An 18,361-nucleotide genomic window follows, 5' to 3' on the forward strand; every position below is an offset into this window, starting at 1 on the left:
GTCTCCGGCTGGTCAGAGCCCGGGCTCTCCCTCTCGGCTGTGGGAGAAGGGACCCGCGTAGGGAGCCAGCTACACCCAGGAGAGACGGGGTTCGGGTGCGCGAGTGCCCACCAGGCCCCGGCTGGGTTCAGGGCCCCCCCCGTCAGTGGCCGTGGCCCCGCACACGCGCCTGGGGCCACAGGGGAAGCGGCGGGCAGCTGCCGTGGCATGCGGGCGGAGAGGTTCTCGGGGGCGAGTGCTCGCTTCACCCGCGGAGGCCTGGGGCTGGGGACACAGGACGGGGTCGGGTGCTGCCTTGCACGCGGCCACTCCCGGCTGGATGCCCAGCACGCCAGGTGACCCTCCCAGCACGCCAGGAGTGGCCCCCACACGAGAGAAGCACACCGGCCGAGGTGAAACAGCGAAAACTCAGTGAGAAACATCACGGGGGCCTGGGGGCGTCCGGTGGGTCAAGTGCGTCTGCAGGCAAGGGCCACAAGTGCCCCGGGGTGGTGTCCGCAGGGCTCCCATGGTCCCCGAAGCCTAGCCTGGGGCTGGCACCGCCAGTGAAGCATGCGGGCACCGCAGCTGGAGGGGGACTCCGGACACATATGGGGGCATCAGGCAGCCCCGCCCAGCACGCCCACGAGCACCCTACAACGAGTGTGTCCCGTAGTGAGCACGAGTGGCAGCCCCCAAGCCCCCCCGCCAGGTGAGACCCCCCAGCCCCGAGCCAGTGAAACCCCCCAGGCCCCAGCCAGGTGAGACGCCCCCAGCCAGGTGAGACCCCCAGCCCCCAGCCAGGTGAGCCCCCCCCAGGCCCCAGCCAGGTGAGACTCCCCCAGGCCCCAGCCAGGTGAGACTCCCCCAACCCCCAACCAGGTGAGACTCCCAGCCCCCAGCCAGGTGAGTCCCCCCAGCCCCCAGCCAGGTGAGACTCCCCCCAACCCCCAACCAGGTGAGACCCCCAGCCCCCAGCCAGGTGAGCCCCCCCAACCCCCAGCCAGGTGAGACCCCCCAACCCCCAGCCAGGTGAGACCCCCCAGCACCCAGCCAGGTGAGACCCCCCAACCCCCAGCCAGGTGAGCCCCCCCAGCCCCCAGCCAGGTGAGCCCCCCCAGCCCCCAGCCAGTGAGACCCCACAGCCCCACCAGGCCTGTGTGGCCCTGGGCCAGCCCAGCGGCCGCGAGGGAAGGCGGGAAGGGAAGTGCGGAGGGAGCGCCAGTCTCCCAGGCCCTCAGACTCGCCGGGTCCTTGGTCTGAGGGTGACACACGGGGTGCCCGGGCTTCAGCTGGACTCTCACTGGGGGTGTCTGCCGCCAAAGGCCACGGACAGCACCCACCTGAAGGAGAGAAGGGGCATTTTCCGGGCCAAAGTACAGATGGGGAGCAGAGGGGCGGGGCAGGTGAGCCCACGGGTTAGCGTCTTCCTTCTCCTGAGCTCTGGCTGCCCTGCTCGGCCGGCTTGCAAGCCCAGGCCAGGAGCCAGCGGACAGGGACGGTGGCGAAGGAGTGGGCCCTGGATGCAAGCCTGCACTACACTCAATAAAATGTGAGTTTTGCAGAAATAAAAAAATATTTTGACTCCTACATATTTGGGCTTCACTTGAAGATCTGAAACGGATGACACCAAGCTGTTTGCCTAAAATAATGTCCCGGGCCTGAATTGGCATGGACGTTTCCTGAGATTAAAATAGAAACATGTTTTGCTAGCAGAAAACAACTTGGAAATCGAGGAGTCATTTAAGTTGAAACCATAATCCGCGACCCCCTGTCCCCCGCCCCCAGCCCGGGCGCCTGGCCCTGCAATTTTCTCCCAAAAGTCCCGTTTTCAGATACGCTCAGAGGCCTGGGTGCGGGTCACTGCTGCCCAGAACTTTCCGTTAGTTTGAAGGAACTTCTCCCTCGCCCGCCCCAGTGGGCAAAGAAAATGAAGATGGGCTGTTTCTTCTTGGGTGGGGGAGGGTGGCCAGGGGGAAGGAGGCCTGCATGGTGACCCTCAAGTGCAGGTCACAGGCTGCCACCGAGTGCGCGGCCGCGGGGCGTTGGCGCTGTTGGAGAAAGGCCAGCCTGGTGCAGCGGGCAGCGAGCAGTGTGGCCCAGCCGGCGGCGCTCCCGGGGCCCCTGGGGTGGCCGGGCCTGCTGGGTCTCCCGGAGCCGCCCCCTGAGCAGGCAAGGTCCCCAGCAGGCAGGGCCGGGGCGGCCAGTGGCCCTAAGCTGGGCAGTGGGGGGCTGACCGGCGCCCTGGGGAGAGGGCTGGGTGCCCAGGGTCCTTCAGGGCCGCCCAAGCGCTGGATGCCGGAGACCCTTGGGGGCGGGCGGTTTCTGGGTGGTCCCCACCGGAGAGGGGCGCTGGCCCCGGCGGGGTCACGTCCCCGCGGTGCCCGCCGGCTGCCCGGTCCAGGTCCCGCGGTGGCCGCGCTCGGCGGCGCCCCCGGCCGGCCGGCACCTGTCGGGGCGGCGCGCGCACCTCGCCGGCCCCGCACCCCGCGCCGCGGGCCTGGCCGCGCCCCCGCTTCCCGCCGGGCCCCGCGCCCCCCGCGGCCGCTCCCCCCGCGGCGCCGCCCCTCGCGGGCGGGGGCCCAGGGGTCCGGGCGGCGCCGGCTCCGCCCAGAGTGGCAGCAGCAGCCGCGGCCGCCGGAGCCCCGCGCGCTGGGCCCGACATGGGGGGCCTCCTGGCGCTGCTCGCCGCCGCGCTCTGCCTGCGCGCCCGCGCCGACTTCGACGGGCGGTGAGTGCGGCCCGACCCCCGCGCCCCCTCCCACGCGGCGGGGGACGCGCGCTGCCCGCGGGCCCGGGGTCCCCGCGCCCCCTCCCACCCGCGGGGCTCGGTGCGCGCTGCCCGCCGTCCCGGGGATCCCTCGCCCCCATCCGACCTGGCGGGGGGACGCGCGCTGCCCGCGGTCCCGGGGGTCCCCTCGCCCCCCTCCGACCCGAGGGTGGGAACGCGCGCTGCCCGCGGGCCCGGGGGTCCCTCGCCCCCTTCCGATCCGGCCGGGGGACGCGCGCTGCCCGCCGCCCCGGGGGTCCCCTCGCCCCCCATCCTACCTGAAGGGCGCGCGCTGGCCTCATCCCGCGGGTCCCTCCGCCCCCATCCGATCCGGAGGGCGCCGCGCGCTCGGGACCCCCGCCTCGCCCCTTGCAGCCCTCGGGTCCCGTCTCTGCGCGAGGTGGCCGCGCCCTGCGCCCCAGGGTGCCCCACGAGGTTCAAGCCGGGGCTCCCGCCGGAGCGGAGGGAGGACGCGGGGCCCCACTCGGCCGGGCCACGCCCGGGTGGGAGGCGTCTGTGGGGAGGGGGCCAGGGTCGGTCTGGGAGCACCTGTGGGGGCCGCTCAGACGGGCACCGCGGGGGGTGTGCGCGCCCCGTGCCCGGCCGCGACGTGCTCTGACAGGTCCCGGCCCCCGGCGCGGGCTCCGCTGTCACTCACCGGGGCCGGGTGCGCCCCGGGACCCGGGCCCGAGCCCTGGCCGGCGGGGAGGGCTCCCCGCGCCCCGCAGGAAGCCCGGCGCACCTGTTTCCCCTGCAGCCCTGGAACCGATCGATCGCGCGATTGATCGGCTTCCTGCCGCGGGCGGACGGGCCGGGGGCCGGGAAACGCGCCGCCGCCGCTCCCCGCTCCCCGGCTGTGGCAGGAAGCAGAAAGTTCGGGAGACTTTGTGCTTGGGGCCCGAGGCGGGGCAGAAATGCGGAGAGGCGAGGGGACCGCGGCGGGCCGGGCCTCCCCATGCGCCCAGCGCGGTGCGTTTGGAGACCCCCGGGCACCGCGCCGTGGGCCCAGCTGCGGCCTTGCAAGGGGTGCGTGAAGCAGCCCGTTACCCTGCAGGTCCTGGCGGGTCGCGGCCGCGTGACCCTAAGCCAGAGGAGGTTGCCTAGAAGGCGTCCCGTTGGGCCCCGGGTGCGGCCCGCTGACCAGGAATGGGGCCGTGGCCTTGCATGCCACTGACTGGCAGTTGATCCCAGCACCACCCGGAGTGATTCCGAGCACCTGGGGGTGTGGCCGGAGACCCAGGCAGATGGGAACGGGGGATAACGGGAGTCAGGGACCCCGGGCTGGGGGCTGAGTTTTACACTGCCCCGGTACTCACCAGCGTGGCCTGCCCCGCTGGACTCCCGCCTCAGCCCACCCACCCCTTCTGCAAGACAGGCCGCCTTTCCCGTGTGCTAAAGCAGGGCCCGGTCTGTACCAAATCACTCGCGGGCAACACACGGGATGGTCTCGGAGGGAACCAGCTCCGAGTGGGCGGGGGCTGGGAGTGGGCATGAGGCGGGGGACGGTCAGGCACTCTGGACCTGGGTTCCAGAAACTTGAATGCTGGTGTAACCCTGTCACCTAAACCATAAAAAAAAAAAAAAGACAAAAAAATTTATTAAAACAAAACAAAACAAAACAAAAAAACCTGTTTCAGCCAACCTGGAGTCTTTATTTATTTATTTATTTATTTATTTATTGCTCTTTGGGTCACACCCGGCAATGCTCAGGGGTTCCTCCTGGCTCTGCACTCAGGACTTACTCCTGGCGGTGCTCAGGGGACCCTATGGGATGCTGGGATTCGAACCCGGGCCGGCCGAGTGCAGGACCCACGCCCTCCCCGCTGTGCTTTGAGGCCTTGTTTTATTCCAGGCTGCAGGGAGTGGGCGGCAAGGGTCCCTCGGGCCCTGCTGCCGGGCGCTTGCGTGGGGTTGTCCCTCGAACGCTTGCCCCGCGTCTCTGCAGGCTGGGGTTCGAGGGAGTCTCCAGTGCTGTTCAGGCTCTGCAGCCACGTCCCGGGTCCCACGAGGTTTGGGATCACCCTGCCTGACGCGGCCTCTCTCTGTTGGTAGGTGGCCCCGGCAGATCGTGTCCTCGGTCGGCCTGTGTCGCTACGGGGGGCGGATCGACTGCTGCTGGGGCTGGGCCCGCCAGTCCTGGGGACAGTGTCAGCGTGAGTACCCCCCTCCCCCGACCCCCCTGCGTCCTCCTACCTCCCCCCCCCGCCCGAGTCCTCCTGGCTGCGCAGAGCTCGGGGCGGTGGGGCAGGGCCCGGCCAGCCGCACGGCCTCTGCGTCTCCCGGGGGTGGGCCGTGCCCACCTGCGCCAGCCTCGGGGCGTCTCCCTCTCCTCCCGCGCCCTGCCCCCTCGCCAGGCTCCCCTCGCCTCGCCCCGGGCCGAGACGGGCTGGATAATGAGTCTAGACTGTATTTACATTAAATAAGCACCAACCTTACAGCACGCACGGGACATCCTCCCCGGTGCCCGCCTACCGCCGGCGTGGCTGTTCCCGAGGCGCTTTGGGAAACGCGGCACCGGCTGGTTCTGAGCGGACCACCCAGGCTAGAGGGAGAGCGGGGCGCAGCATTCGCAGCAGGGGCCACGCCGGTGCGTTTTCTCCTCTGGATCACACAAAGGAGTATGTCAGAGGCGCAGGCCAGAGCCTTGTCATGGAGCCGCGGACGCGTGTGGCCAGGATGTTACCTGGATCTCAAAGTCCGATCTCACTTCCTCTGTAAGACAAGTCTGCGCGGCTGGGCGCCCCTAGAGCGCGAGCTCGGCGGGGTGGGGGGAGATGGCCCTCTGAACCATCAGGGCTACTCCCGGCTCAGTGCTCAGGGGAGAAGGTAGGAAAGCTCAGTGGCGCCCGGCGGGTTGTGTTGTGCTCCGAGCTTGCCGTGGCACCGTCAGGCCCAGCGGGGGGAGGGAAGCGGCTCAGAGTCCAGCTCCCCGGGGGTGGTTACTCTGCCAGAAAGGGCGAGGAGGTCCCTGGTGACCCCTCAGTCTGCGGACACGCCCACGGCGGGGGAGAGAGGCGGCGGATGTCTGGCCAGGCCCCGCAGGGCACAGAGCTGGCGTGGGGACAGGAGGAGGCTGCCCCCGGGCGGGTGTGCAGGACACGACATCGGGGAAACGCCGTCTCTGCAGGGGGCGTCAGCCATGGCCTCCCCCAGCCCGGCCCGCGGGACGCTGCTCTGTCCAGGCCGCGTGTGAGCTGCAGGGAAGCCTGCAGGGCCCAGGGCCCCGGGGCCGCTGCGGGACACGCTTCCCTGGCTGTTCGGACTTCTTGTGGGAGGCGGGCTGGGGTGTGTGGGAGCACTGTCTCCCGTCACCCCTCCGCAACCGCGGCCAAGTCGGGAAGCCTGTGCAGGGGTGTCGGGGGGCGGGAGACTGGGGCTGTGTGAGGGAGAAGCCGCTCCTCCTCCCCGCCCGGGTGTCGGCCGTGAGCAGGGCCGGGGGCGTCCCTGGCCCTGGTTCGGGTGCAGACCGGGCCGGCCTGAGGGCAGAGCCGGTCTCCAGCCCCGTGAACGTTTCCGCCAGGAAACGGGTCCCACGTCCTCGGGGCAGTGATTTGCCAAGTGTTTGAACCCAGGGATGGGCGCCCCTTCTGGCCCGAGGCCCCCGGGCGCCTTGGTCTCGTGCCAGACATCGCGGGCGGAGGGGCGGAGGGCCCAAGGAGAAGCCCCGCCGGGTCCTGGGGCCGGGTCCTCTTTCCAGAGTCGGTGACCCGCATGCCCCTCCGGGGCCCAGCCTCGCTGTCTCGCTTTGCTGCCAGTGGGGAGGGGAGCGTGGCGGGGGAGGGGCACCCCAGGGGGGGCCTCGGGGTCTGGGCAGGGACGTGCTGCATCTGGTGCGGGTCACGAGCGCCCTAACCCTCCCTCCCTTCCCGGCGGGAGGCTGGGTCCGGGCCTCCGCTGGCCTTCCCCCTCGACAGCTTCTCCCTGGGGTGTGCGGCTCTCCACGGGGGTCCCACGCGGGGGTCCGCCAGCACCGCCAGGTGTGGCCCAAAGCGAAACGCACCAACTGCCGCTGCCGAGGTGCTCCCGGGGGCGTCTCCCCCAGGGCCACACGCGGACAGCGGGCCAGCGCCACGCCCGGAGCCCAGCGTGCTGGTGGGGCCGGGGCCAGGGAAACGTGCCCGGAGTCGACGGGGTTTTCCAGCGGTAAAGGCTGGCTGAGTGGGACGAGGCCACGTGACCTTCCCTGGGCGAGCAGGGGTCATGGCGGGAAAAGTGCACAGCACAGAGCCCGAATCGGGAGATCGCAGAGCCCTGGCGGGCAGCTGTGCTGTGCGTCCGTCCCCCTGGGCAGGGGCCCTCCCCCCACCCCCACCCGCAGGGCTCTCCCCCTGCCTGAGCATCAGTGAGATGTTTGGGTTGTGTCCGTGGGGTCAGGCAGCCCCCTGCCGGCGCCAAGATGCTCTCGCTTTGCACTTCTCCCCGCGTGGAGAGGCCCCTGGGGGCCACGCGCAGGCTGGGGCTGAGGGCATCACCCAAGGGCCAGGCCGCCCCTGGCTCCTCTGCACCCGCGCGTGCCCTTGGCGCAGAGAGAGCTCTGAATTTTTTTTTTTAATTAAAATATCGAGTAGGGCATTTGCCTTGCACGCGGCTGGCCTGGGTTCGATTCCTCCACCCCTCTTGGAGAGCCCGGCAAGCTACCGAGAGTATCCCGCCTGCACGGCAGAGCCTGGCAAGCTCCCCGTGGCGTATTCAATATGCCAAAAACAGTAACAACAAGTCTCACAATGGAGACGTTACTGGTGCCCGCTCGAGCAAATCGATGAGCAACGGGACGACAGTGACCGTGTTTACCATAATTTATTGCATTCAGTATTCCGACACTAGTCCCACCACCATACACTTCCCACCACCCTTATTTTGAATTCTCCCACCACCACCCAAGCCTGCCCCCACGCAGGCCCTAAATATTTTGTATTGCTTTTATAAATAATCCACTAAAAATGATCCAAAAAATCCAAAAATTTTTTCTTCGGGGACAGTGTGTGAAGATCGTTGTGTCTCACCCTGAGCTCCGCGTGCTGAAGGCCTGGCCTGCCCGCGTGTACCAAGAGTGGCCCCGTGTTGGGCCGTGACGCCCGTGACCCGTCCCTCGTGCAGGCTGGGGACACCTGGAGCAGACAGCGCCCCCTGCAGGGAAGTCCCACTCTGGGGCCCAGTTCCTTCCCCTTGGTCCGCCCCGGGCCTGCAGCAGCCACTCCCCTGTGGCTGTTGTCGTGTGACGTGTCCGTGTCCGTGCCGGAGCGCTGGCGCCTGTGGGATTCGTGGGTAAACGCCAGGTGGGCCTCCTGGCCCCTGTCGGTCCACACGTGCACCTTCTGACCTGCCCAGGGCGCGTTTGCCCACACGGCCCGAGGGCGGCACCCCCTCCCCTCCGCGCTCGTGGGCCCGTGCTGGGGAACGGCCCGTCCTGCTTGGGATGGGCTTGGCTTCGGGGGAAGCCGTGTCCTCTACTGACCAGCTCTCCCTCTATCTCTCTCTCTCTCCCTCCCTCTCTCTCTCCCTCTCCCTCTCTCCCCCTCTCTTTCTCTCCCTCCCTCCCTCTCTCCCTCTCCGTATCTCTCTCTTATCTCTCTCCCTCCCTCTCTCTCTTCCTCTCTATTTCTCTCTCCCTCTCTCTCCCTCTCTTTCTCTCTCTCCCTCTCTCTCCCTCCCTCCCTCTCTCTCCCTTCCTCCCTCTCTCTCCCTCCCTCCCTCTCTCTCCCTTCCTCCCTCTCTCTCTCTTCTCTCTCCGTCCCTCACTTTCTCTCCCTCTCTCTCTTCCTCTCTATTTCTCTCTCCCTATCTCTCTCTCCCTCTTTCTCTCCCGGCTCTTTCCCCCGCTCTCTCCCCCTCTCTCTCTCCCCTATCTCCCTTTCCTTCCTCTTTTCTCTCTCTCCTCTCTCCTCTCCTCTCTTTCACTCTCTCCCCGTCTCTTCTCTCTTCTCTCTCTCCTTTTTCCTTTCTCTTCTGTCTCTTCTCTCTTTCCTCTCTTTGTCTCCTCTCTCTTCTCTCTCCTCTCTTTCTCTCCTCTCTCTCTCATTTCCCAAATAAGTTTCTCATTTTTCACGAAAGCTGTGTGCGCCCTGGGAACAATTCTGCGCCCGCAGTGCTGGTGTGTGGGACACGGCGTGCAGCCTGGCCGTGCGCTGGCCCTGTGGGGTCCCTCCTTCGCCGTCTAGTGCTCCTCCTTCCCGAGGGGTCTCCTGTGGCGGGCGGCTGCCTTTGCTTCCTTCCCCAGGCCGTGTGGGCCCCGGGGACGGCTCTGCTGACACGCCGAGGGCCGGCTCAGCCCAGCTCTCCGGCCTGCGGGTTCTTGGCGCCGCGAGCGCGCTGTGGGCTCTGGAAGGAAATGACGGGCTCGGGCTGGGTCTCCACCACGTTTCCTGGCGCCCGAGCCAAAGGCGGGTGCCCTGGTGTCCTCTGGGGGCGGGAAGGCCCCGCAGCTGGCGTTAACCCCGAGCCCGCCTGCTCCCGCCCTGGCTGGTCACCACCACCGGCCCTGGTTGCCCCCTGCGCGCCCAGCTGGGTCTGCCCCGCGCAGGGACGTTGGTCGTCAAGTGCCACAGAGAAGCAGTTCGCGCTTTCAAAGGACACGGCCAAGCAGAGCGCGTTGCCCTGCTGCACAGGACGCTGCCGCTCCACATTTCACCTCCTCTGCGGGGTGCTGGGCACGTGGCCGGCGCCTGCTCCCCGCCTGCTCCCGGAGACGCCCTGAGCCCGGGGCCGAGGGAAGGTCCCACGTGGCAGGTGCTGGTCTCCGCCGCGTCGCTGCTCTGTACCAGCCCGTTCACGTCAGGTGCCACGACTGACCCCGGGCGTGGCCGTGCTGGTGGCCCTGAGCACGGGGGAGGGGCCAGGCAGGAGGACCACCCCCCACGGCGGGCACTGTGCAGGGCCGCGGCTCTCCCGGGCCCTGGGCCCTGTGCGGCGTTTCCGTCCCAGGCTGCGCGGCCGAGGCTCCCGTGAGAGGCTGTTTCGGAACAGCGGGTACTCGGGGCACCTGAAGTGGTCCTGGAATGCAGAGTCCAAACCGAAACCGCCTCTGAAGAAGTTTGACCTTCTCCACAGGCGTCCCCCGCCCCGCTGGGGCGTCTCGAAAGCGGTGTTTGGGCAGGGGAGACTCGGTCCTGGGTCCCGCCCCTCCTGCCCCAGCCCTGCCTGCCAAGGCCCGGGGCCTCCCCCTTCCGGACAGCCGTGTCCTCTCCCCGCGGGGAGCTGAGGCCAAGCAAAGGGCTCTCGGGGGCTGCCGGCTCCCCAGCGCCCGTCCCGAGCCCGCACCTCACCCCCACTCGCTCTCGCCCAGGCCCTGCAGCCCGGGAAGTTTTCTGTTGTCGCTGCGCTCTGGGAAATGCGTGTGTGCCCTTCCCTGCTCCCGCTCCGCCCCTGGCCTGTCCCTGCGGTCGGAAGGCCAGCGGCCGGCCCGGGCGAGACAGACCCACGCTGACGGTGCCTCTGCAGAGTTACTGAGTCTTAGACGGCTTTTGTGTTTTTTTTTGTAATGAGTTTTCAGATCAGGTGTGTAGGCTGTGGGGGCAGCTATAAGATCGGAGATTTTTCCATTAAGATAAGGGATTTTTATTAGCAGTACGTGGTCTGGCTCTCTAGAGTTGCAGCTGGGAAAGTTGATTCCCACGTTCCAGGCCACCAAGGTTTCTGTTTGACTTCATTTTTGTTTCGATCACATAAAGTCCAGTTTGGAAAATTGATGCGTGAGTTCTGAGCATGGTTTTTAAATAACGGAATTGTCGGCCAGAGAAATGGTGAAACGATGAAAAAAATTTTTTTTCATGTTTTAATAGTGGTCAGACACATAAAATGTGCTGTTTTAACTTTTGCTCTGGTGTTGGTTTCTGGGCCACATCCGGTGGTTCCTGGGGGTTACTCCTGGCTCTGGGGGGGTCACTGTGTGCAGGGTGTGGCGGGGCGGGGTGGACCCAGCCTGGCACCTGCAAACAAGCGCCTTAGCCCGGGTTCCCTCTCTCGCTCTGGCCCTCCTGAGCTGTCTCTAAACTGCCCGGTCAGTCGCCTGGAGCTCCTCGTGTGTGGAATCCCTCTGGGAGGCGTTTGGGTCCAGTGAAGCCTCTGTAGCCTGTAGGTGTGTGTGTTGGGGGGGGCGGCCTGGCCCTCTGCATTGCCCTGGGGGGGACGTGGGGAGGGGGGGCCAGCATGGTGATCTCATCCTCTCTCCCCTCTCCCACCTCATTTTGGCATGTTTCACTTTCCCCTTATTTTTAACATTTCTCCCAGCCCCCCCCGGCCCAGCCAGACCTGGGCTCAGAGTCCCCGGCTGGGCGTCCTGCCCGAGTCCCCCCCCCACAGGGGCGGCCTGTCCACCACGTCTCAGGGGCTCCCCGGTGTCCGCCGAGCCTGCTGCCTGCTCCGCACTCCCAGGATTCCGGCCGGGCGCTCCCCTGGTTTATAATTAACCGCCTCTCCGGGGCGGGCAGTGATGCTGATGCTAATCGCGAGCGAACACACACGGTTCTAAAATAAGCCACTTGGGAGAGAGCCTGGCAGCGTGGGGTGGATGCGGGAGAGCCGGGCAGAGGCGCAGGGCATCTGCAGGGCAGGGGGAGAGGCCGAGCCGCAGCCCCGCCCTCCTCGGCCCCACCTGCCAGCATACCCCCTCCCCCTCCCCAAAGCCACCCAGGGTCCTTCAGCCCGAGGTTCCCGTCTCCTCTCAGCCCTGCAGGAAGTGGGCGAGGTTGGTCCCTGCCCGCCAGCTGTCTGTGGGGTAGAGCCCCTTTGTCAGCATAACACACATGTGCACACACGTGCTCGCGTTCCTCCAGTACATGCAACTCATGCATGCCCACATTCTTTCAGTACATGCAGCACGTGTGTGCACACAGGCACACATTTCTTCAGCCCATACAGCACACACGCACGCATTCCTTCAGGAGCGTCCTGGGACGCACTCGCCTCTGGTGGCCGCCTGGCCCCGGGCCCGCCCCGCCCGACACTGTGCAGAGTGTGTAGAAATTCGACAGCAAAGTCAGGTTTGGGGCCACACCAGTTCCAGTGAAAGGGTTTGTAGGAAATATTAAATTTCACGCCAGAATGCGTTCTGAAGCGTGAGCTCTAGGGCGTTATCTTTCACTTCTTTCCATCCTTCCCCAGTGCTCCACTAGTCTCATTAAAAATAATAATAATAAGTGCACGCCTGAGTCAAAAAGACAGATAAGACAGGAAGCAGCAAGGAGAGTTTTCCTCTGCTGCCCTCCCTCCCCCTCCCTCCCTCCCCCTCCCTCCTTTCTTCCCTCCGCTTCTGATTCTCTTGTTTCTACACCTGATAGAGGGGAGAAAAGAAAAAAAAAATCATCAAATTGATTTCTTCGCTTCAGAAAATAGCAGCTGACGTGGGGGACGAGACTGGGGTTTTTTCCTTCCCTATTTGTGGTATTTTGTGCCATCACCTAACTCAGAGCTGAGACGGCCTTGGTAGGTTCTAGATGACAAGGGAGAACCCACCAGAATCCACGATTTGGCCTGCGGGTAATTACGAGCCTGCCCGGGTCTTAAAGGGCCCCTCCCCTGCTCAGCATCCTGTGCTTGCCGATACAGCGTCTCCATCCACACCCCCGACACCAGGTGACGAACTCAGGGTCACCTTCGTGGGCTTCATTGACCCCTTCTGGAATGTTGGGAGAAGTATGTCATCGCAATTAAGATTTGTGCACGGAGAGAGAAGCTATTGGAAGTTTCTGGATCTATGCTTGGTTTTGGCAGTGTGATTTTCCAAGTACCTTTAGCCTGATTTTCACAGTCAGAGTTCTCAGGCTCGGTTTCCAGGAGAGAGCACTGTGCAGCGAGAGGTGCCATGGCTGATTTTGCTGACCCTGGGGATCCCAACAGAAGCGACCCCGAATGCCTTTCCGGAAGCTTTTGGTACTTACTCAGCGCCTTGTAGCTGCCTGGTAGTCACCCGCCAGGTATCTGCACGCCAGCAAACAGCACAGCCACCGATCGCTTCCGGGGAAATGCAGTTCGCACCCTGTGCAGTTGGGGTTTCTCCAGAGCCCGGATGCTCAGCACTGACTTCTGTCTCGTGTGTATTTACTGTGCTGGTGATCTCTACCGGAGAAACGGCCCCAAGTTTTCTGACGATGTGTTTCGTGGTGTTTCATGTAGAAAATGGTGGTTTCCGAGTCCTTGGTCCCTTGAGTTGAGTTTTGTGTTGTTTTGTTTTACAGGGGGCTGCTCGCGGCAGTGGGGGTGGGGGCGGGGGCAGGCGGTGCAGGGACCAGCCCCAGGTGCTCTGCCACTCCACCCACTCCCCGCCTTCTGCAGTGAGTGTTAAAATAACGAATGAATCCGAAGGTTCGTTGAGTCCTGGTGTTTGCGGGTGGCCGAGAGTTACGACCCTCTGATCTCTGCTTTTCCTGAAGCAGAAGCTGCTTTTTGAAACAAATCGGGGAACTCCAGTGTCGCCGTCGGAAGAAATGCTGTGTGGGTTTGCTTGTCCTGTGTCCTTGCCCTGTGTCGGGGGGATGCTCTCCTTTTCCCTTTCGTGAAAGGCTGGGCTGGGTGCTGGGCTCACCCTGACTCTCCCGCACAGTGCTCGTCAGGACCTGCTATCTGGGTGTAGCTGTATGAAAGCGCCGGTTTTCCGCCAAGAGGTTTCCAGGAGAACAGGGTGGGAGAGAGGAGCGGGGGCTGCAGTGTGGAGAGCTGCTGAGAGCTGCCGCCCTCGCCAGAGATCAGGGTGTGTCGGGACGTCCCGGCTGCCTCTGTCATACGCGTCCCCGGGACGGTCACGCATGAGGAGGCAGTGTTGCCGTCCCCCGCCCTGCGCCCTCGTGGCTTCCCTGGGGGTCTCTCCTGGCCCTTGCTTCCTCTCCAGAGAACCAGAGCACGCCTGGGGGCGCCCGGTGGCCCCCGGCCCTCCTGTCCCCGTGTCCCTCACTCTCCTACGCTGTCCAGCCCAGACCTCATCCCGAGTCCCTCGCTGGTGTCCAGCAGGGGCGGGAGCAGGGAGGAGTGACCGTTTCCTGGGAAGCAGCAGATCTCGCAGCGCTTGGGACAGCTTTGGATTCGGGGTCGCATCAGGTGTGCCCAGGGCTTACTCCTGGCTCTGTGCTCAGCGGTCACTCTTGGAGGTGTTTGGGGGCCCTGTGTAGCGCTGGGGATTGAACCCGGGCCGGGCTGTCCCCCGCACACACTGTCCCCTCGCCATTCGATACCCATCCGATGAACCGAGCAGTGGTCGCGGGCAGCTGGCCGGAGAGAGGGCTGCAGCGGCCAGCGGCTGACCCGGGGCTGGGCGGGACAGTCTGTATCTGCTGCCCACCTTCCCGTGCCGTGGGGAGAGTATCCAGGGAGGCTGAAGGACTCCGCTAGGCTATGGCCAATAATGAACTCTACTTTAGTGCTTCTCCCGGTACAAAGTAAACGACAAAACAATGCCTGTGGACATTCATGCCTGGCGACGTGCACGAACCCTGTGGTGCCGAGTGCCTCTGGAAACGCCCAGGGGCTTCTCGGCAGGAATCTCCAGGCAGTAGCCTTGCCTTAATGTTCACTTTTCTGTATTTTTGAAATTTTAAATATAGGAGGTTGGCTAACATTTATTTATTTATTTATTTATTTATTTTTGCTTTTTGGGTCACACCCAGCGATGCACAGGGGTTACTCCTGGCTCTGCACTCCGGAATTACTCCTGGCAGTGCTCAGGGGACCACATGGGATGCTGGGAATTGAATCTGGGTCAGCCGAGTGCAAGGCAAATGCCCTCCCAGCTGTGCTATCGCTCCAGCCCCTGGCTAACATATTTAAAAAAAATTTTTCTGGGAGGCTTTTTCATGGGTATTTATATTGCTACCATGACAATTGCAAAGTCGATATGTCAGATTGATTTATGTTAAGTAGGAGAAACGTGAACCAACTTTAGGATATTAGTAGATGAAAGTAAACTTCACAACTGTTTAGCTGCTTGATGCTAATGTAACTAGTGAGAAAATAATGATGTTTGCTATTCTTTATTGAGCTGTTTGCCTTTGAGTTCTTCTGTCGATCCTTATTGGTAAAGTTGATGATTCCAATTTGGCCATTGCGGACTGCTAAAGAAACAGTATCCTTTTATATGGTTTCCCTTCAGACGTGACCGGTCACGTACCTTTCCCTGCATATCTGATCCGGACTCTGATTTGCAGTTAACGCTGTGTCTCCTGCATCTCGCTCAGGCCTCACCCGCTAGAGTCCCACCTGTCTTAACCGATGTGTCCACGTCGGGAGGCGGTGAGTCCCCGTGCACCCATAGAAGCGCCACCGAGTGGGCGGCAGAGCGTGTGCAAACACGGGCTCTCGGGGGCCGGGGGCATCTGAGCTCCTGCGAGAAGGCAGGCCCGGCGCCCTAGAACCGCGAGCATGGACAGTTTCCTTCTGAGAGTGACCTGAAAGAAGATGTCACTGCACTCCGAGGACACGGCACACGGCGGCGCGCGTGCGGAGGGCGAGGGTGCGAGACTCAGCCTCCAGGACGCAGAGCCCAGCCCGGAGGACGCTGGACGACGCCCCTCCCCTGTGGCCTGGCACCACGAGCTTTTCCTCGGGGCTGCTGGGCACTTTGCTTAAACCGCGTGATCATGTGTCTTCAAGTGAGTCCTCGGAGCCTTCCCGCAGTCCTGCGGCTACCGACAACCTCAGTGGAAGGGAGGGACGCGTCCCTGCACTCACGTCCGATGGCGGGCTGACAGGCACAGGGCTGCGGGAGAGGTAAGTGAGGCTGTCGGCACCAGCTATCCGCCCGGCGACACAGTGACCGAAAGTTTTGATTTTTTTTTTTCAGATATTTTATCCAACACTCCTCTAAATAAAAGGATACTGTCTCTTGGAACCAAATCTTACTATTCTGAAAAATGAAAAAATTGGACTGGAAGGTAACCGTGTCCCAAAAAGGTCTGCAATATTTCCGTTTGGAATTTGGACTATGAAAGAATAGCACAACTTCAATTATTGGTTAATATTTTTGTTACGAAATGTTTTGTCATGACGAAATGGTGACTGAAGTATTACTATTTTAAACATGTCCTAGGTTCTTCTTTGTTGTTGTTGTTGTTTCAGAAAAGCACTGAGAGTTGGCTCTGTGTGAGTCTCCCGGAATGTAACAAGTTGATAAATACCCAAGCCCAGCCTCCTTACAGAGAAAAGATCTGGAATTTCTTTTTTTGGACATTTGTTTTGCAGCTTTCTACGTCTTAAGGCAAAGAATAGCCAGGATAAGGTGCCAGCTCCAAGGTTAGATAAACACGTTTCTTGAAATAATTTTGGCTAATACATGTCCTGAAAGGCATAACTTCTAAGCAGTAACTTGACAGAGCTATTGACAAAATCTAACATGGTTATGTCTCTGGTGTCTCTGACTTGCTCTTTGGGGGGAAACTCTATTCCCCTGATTTGTGTTCATTCTGCTCATAATTATACTAAATAAGTTAATGCTATTTCAATGATTACATCGAACCTTTCCCTTCCAGTTTATAATTCCTTTCTCCTGTTTTGTGAATCTAATAAATTGACCTCCATTCTAACCTGAAGAACAATTTATATTTTCAATATTAAAGAAGCAAAAAAAAATAAAAACAAAAAACCAACCAAAGCCCACCAAATGAAATTACTAACATCAGCCTGTCATTAATCTGAGAGAATTAAGTCTCATATTCATTAATTCTCCATGGGAAATGCTCAGGTAAGAAGTATCTCATCGTATTAAAAAAATAAGATGTTATTCTAGCAAGTCTGCACGCTATTGTTTTGGTTACACAGACACTTCCTGGTTGAGTGTCTTTGGAAAGTGAACAATGTCACTTCACAAATCACTTTCCTGACACTTCAGTGGAAAATCTTGGTGAAATATGTGAAATTCTGTTTAACAGACCTCGTGCCAAGAAGACCAAGTCCACGAAGCTGCTTGTTGAAAGATAGTGTCACATGTCACAGAAAATGCTTTTCAAAGAGGCTCTTAAACAAATAAAACCTTCGGGAACAAAATCAGTCGCATTAGAACTTCAGGAATTTCTCCCATCGGGGAGATTTTTAAGGCCGAGAGTGTGTGCATGTTAGTTTTGAGCAGAGGGAGGGTAGCTCGGCCAGGTAGGAGCCGGGCCGCTGAGAGGGGCACGTGGGCGCCCCCCAGCAGAGACGGGGGCAGGGCCTGCTCCTGCGAGTCTCTGAGCTCTGGCTTCTCGGTCTTGCCCTCCCTCCCTTTGCCAGGTCGGTGCTGGCCCCGGCACAGTTACCCCGTGGAGCGCTTCCTGCTGGGCCTTTGCCCTTCACGCACATGGGCGGTACTTACGGGGTCTCCGCCCGCCCACCCTCGTGAAACAGGCTTTCAAAGCCTGGGGCTGACCGGGCCTACTGGGGCGTGATGGGCTGGAGTGGGGACGTCTGTCCTGCTCCCTGCTGCTGCTGGAGTCTCTCCTTGGCGGCTGCCTGTGTCTCTCCCCTGGTCCTCCCCGTGCCTCTCTGTGTCCCTGGCAGGCCTCCAGGGGTGGAGGGAGGCCCGGGACAGGGTCACCAGCATCACCCAGGGTGGCCGTGTCCCAGGGACCCGCTTCTCCCGTGCGTGTAGGAGGAAGTTAGCCGGCCGTTGTCGGACGCCTCCCTGGCCGGTCCCCGCTGGTTCTGGGGAAGATGCAGACGCTGAATCGGGGACCGTCGAGTGGGAGGGTGTTGGGGGACTGGAGCCTTCAGGTATCCGAGGTGGGAAACGGTTTGGGCTGGAGGAAGCTGTTCAGGGAAGAGTCTCCCGTCTCTTCCTGCTCTCGGTGGTTCCGTTGATGGACTAAAGGCCACTGCAGCCCCCCGGGGGTCCAGGAAGGTGCTTCCAAGGCTCTGAGCCGCCTGGGCCGGATCCCACCCCCCTCACTCTCCGCCGGTCAGTAACTGCAGGCGCTCAGGGGTACCTGGCCCGGCTTCACGGAGCTGAGTGCGGGCGGGGCTGTTGTGGCCGCAGGGGGCAGCGGCTGGCGTGGCCCCTCGGGGAGGCGTCGGCTCTGCGTTGCCCCGGGGCTCACTTAGGGAGGTTCCAGAAGCGTTTCCTGGGTCCCTTTCCCCGGCTGGCAGTGCTGAGGGCCGCGGGTGCGAGCAGGCCCGGGCAGGGGCCAGGCCTGGCACTCATCTCCCCGCTCGCGGCTGGGCTCGCCCTGGCAGGGCACGGTGCCCGGAGCAGGGCCGGGCGCCTGGGGAGAGATCGGGGGCCGGGAGCCTTCACTCGCCTTCCCACGCAAGCAGCCTTCTGGCCTGGGGCAAAACGCGGAGGGTCCGAGCTGAGGCGTCTCGAGGGCGGGGCGAGCGGACAGCCCTGTGCAGCCCCGGCAGGGGGCAGTGAGGGCAAGTGGGCAGCCCGCAGAGTCCCTGCCCAGAGGGGCGTCCGCTTCCTGCTCTGAGGGGTCTCCCGGCCCTCCCAGCCCCCTGCCCGAGCCCTGGCTCTTTGTCTGATCTTCCTCTTCCTCCTTCCCATCCTCTTGGTCCTGCCCCGCCCGTGCTAGGAGCTGGGTACTCTTCTGAGCACTTTATTTGGGTTTTTGCCCATCGTGTGTCCCAGGAAGTCTGCTGCTGGCCTCGGGCTGCTCCTCTGACCTCCAGGTTGGAGCGGAGTTAGCTGGACACTCAGCAGCCCCTCTGGGCCTCCCCCCC

The 18,361-nt window shown here is 62.7% G+C and overlaps 1 protein-coding gene across 6 annotated transcripts in view; it reads left to right on the forward strand.

The window, feature by feature from the left end:
* Positions 1-2,560: 2,560 nt before the first annotated feature.
* NPNT (nephronectin) overlaps positions 2,561-18,361 on the forward strand; it is a 44,596-nt gene continuing 28,795 nt past the window's right edge. For 3 of the 6 annotated variants that reach the window (XM_055142322.1, XM_055142324.1, XM_055142326.1), the window contains exons 1-3: positions 2,561-2,710; positions 4,802-4,902; positions 15,914-15,964. In XM_055142322.1, the coding sequence (XP_054998297.1) occupies positions 2,643-2,710; positions 4,802-4,902; positions 15,914-15,964 (220 nt within the window). In that variant the 5' untranslated portion in view covers positions 2,561-2,642. The remainder of the gene's footprint in view (positions 2,711-4,801; positions 4,903-15,913; positions 15,965-18,361) is intronic. The other 3 variants (XM_055142323.1, XM_055142325.1, XM_055142327.1) reach the window with 1 other exon arrangement.

The sequence above is a fragment of the Sorex araneus genome, chromosome 6 (assembly GCF_027595985.1).
Source record: "Sorex araneus isolate mSorAra2 chromosome 6, mSorAra2.pri, whole genome shotgun sequence".
Classification (NCBI taxonomy): Eukaryota; Metazoa; Chordata; class Mammalia; order Eulipotyphla; family Soricidae; genus Sorex; species Sorex araneus.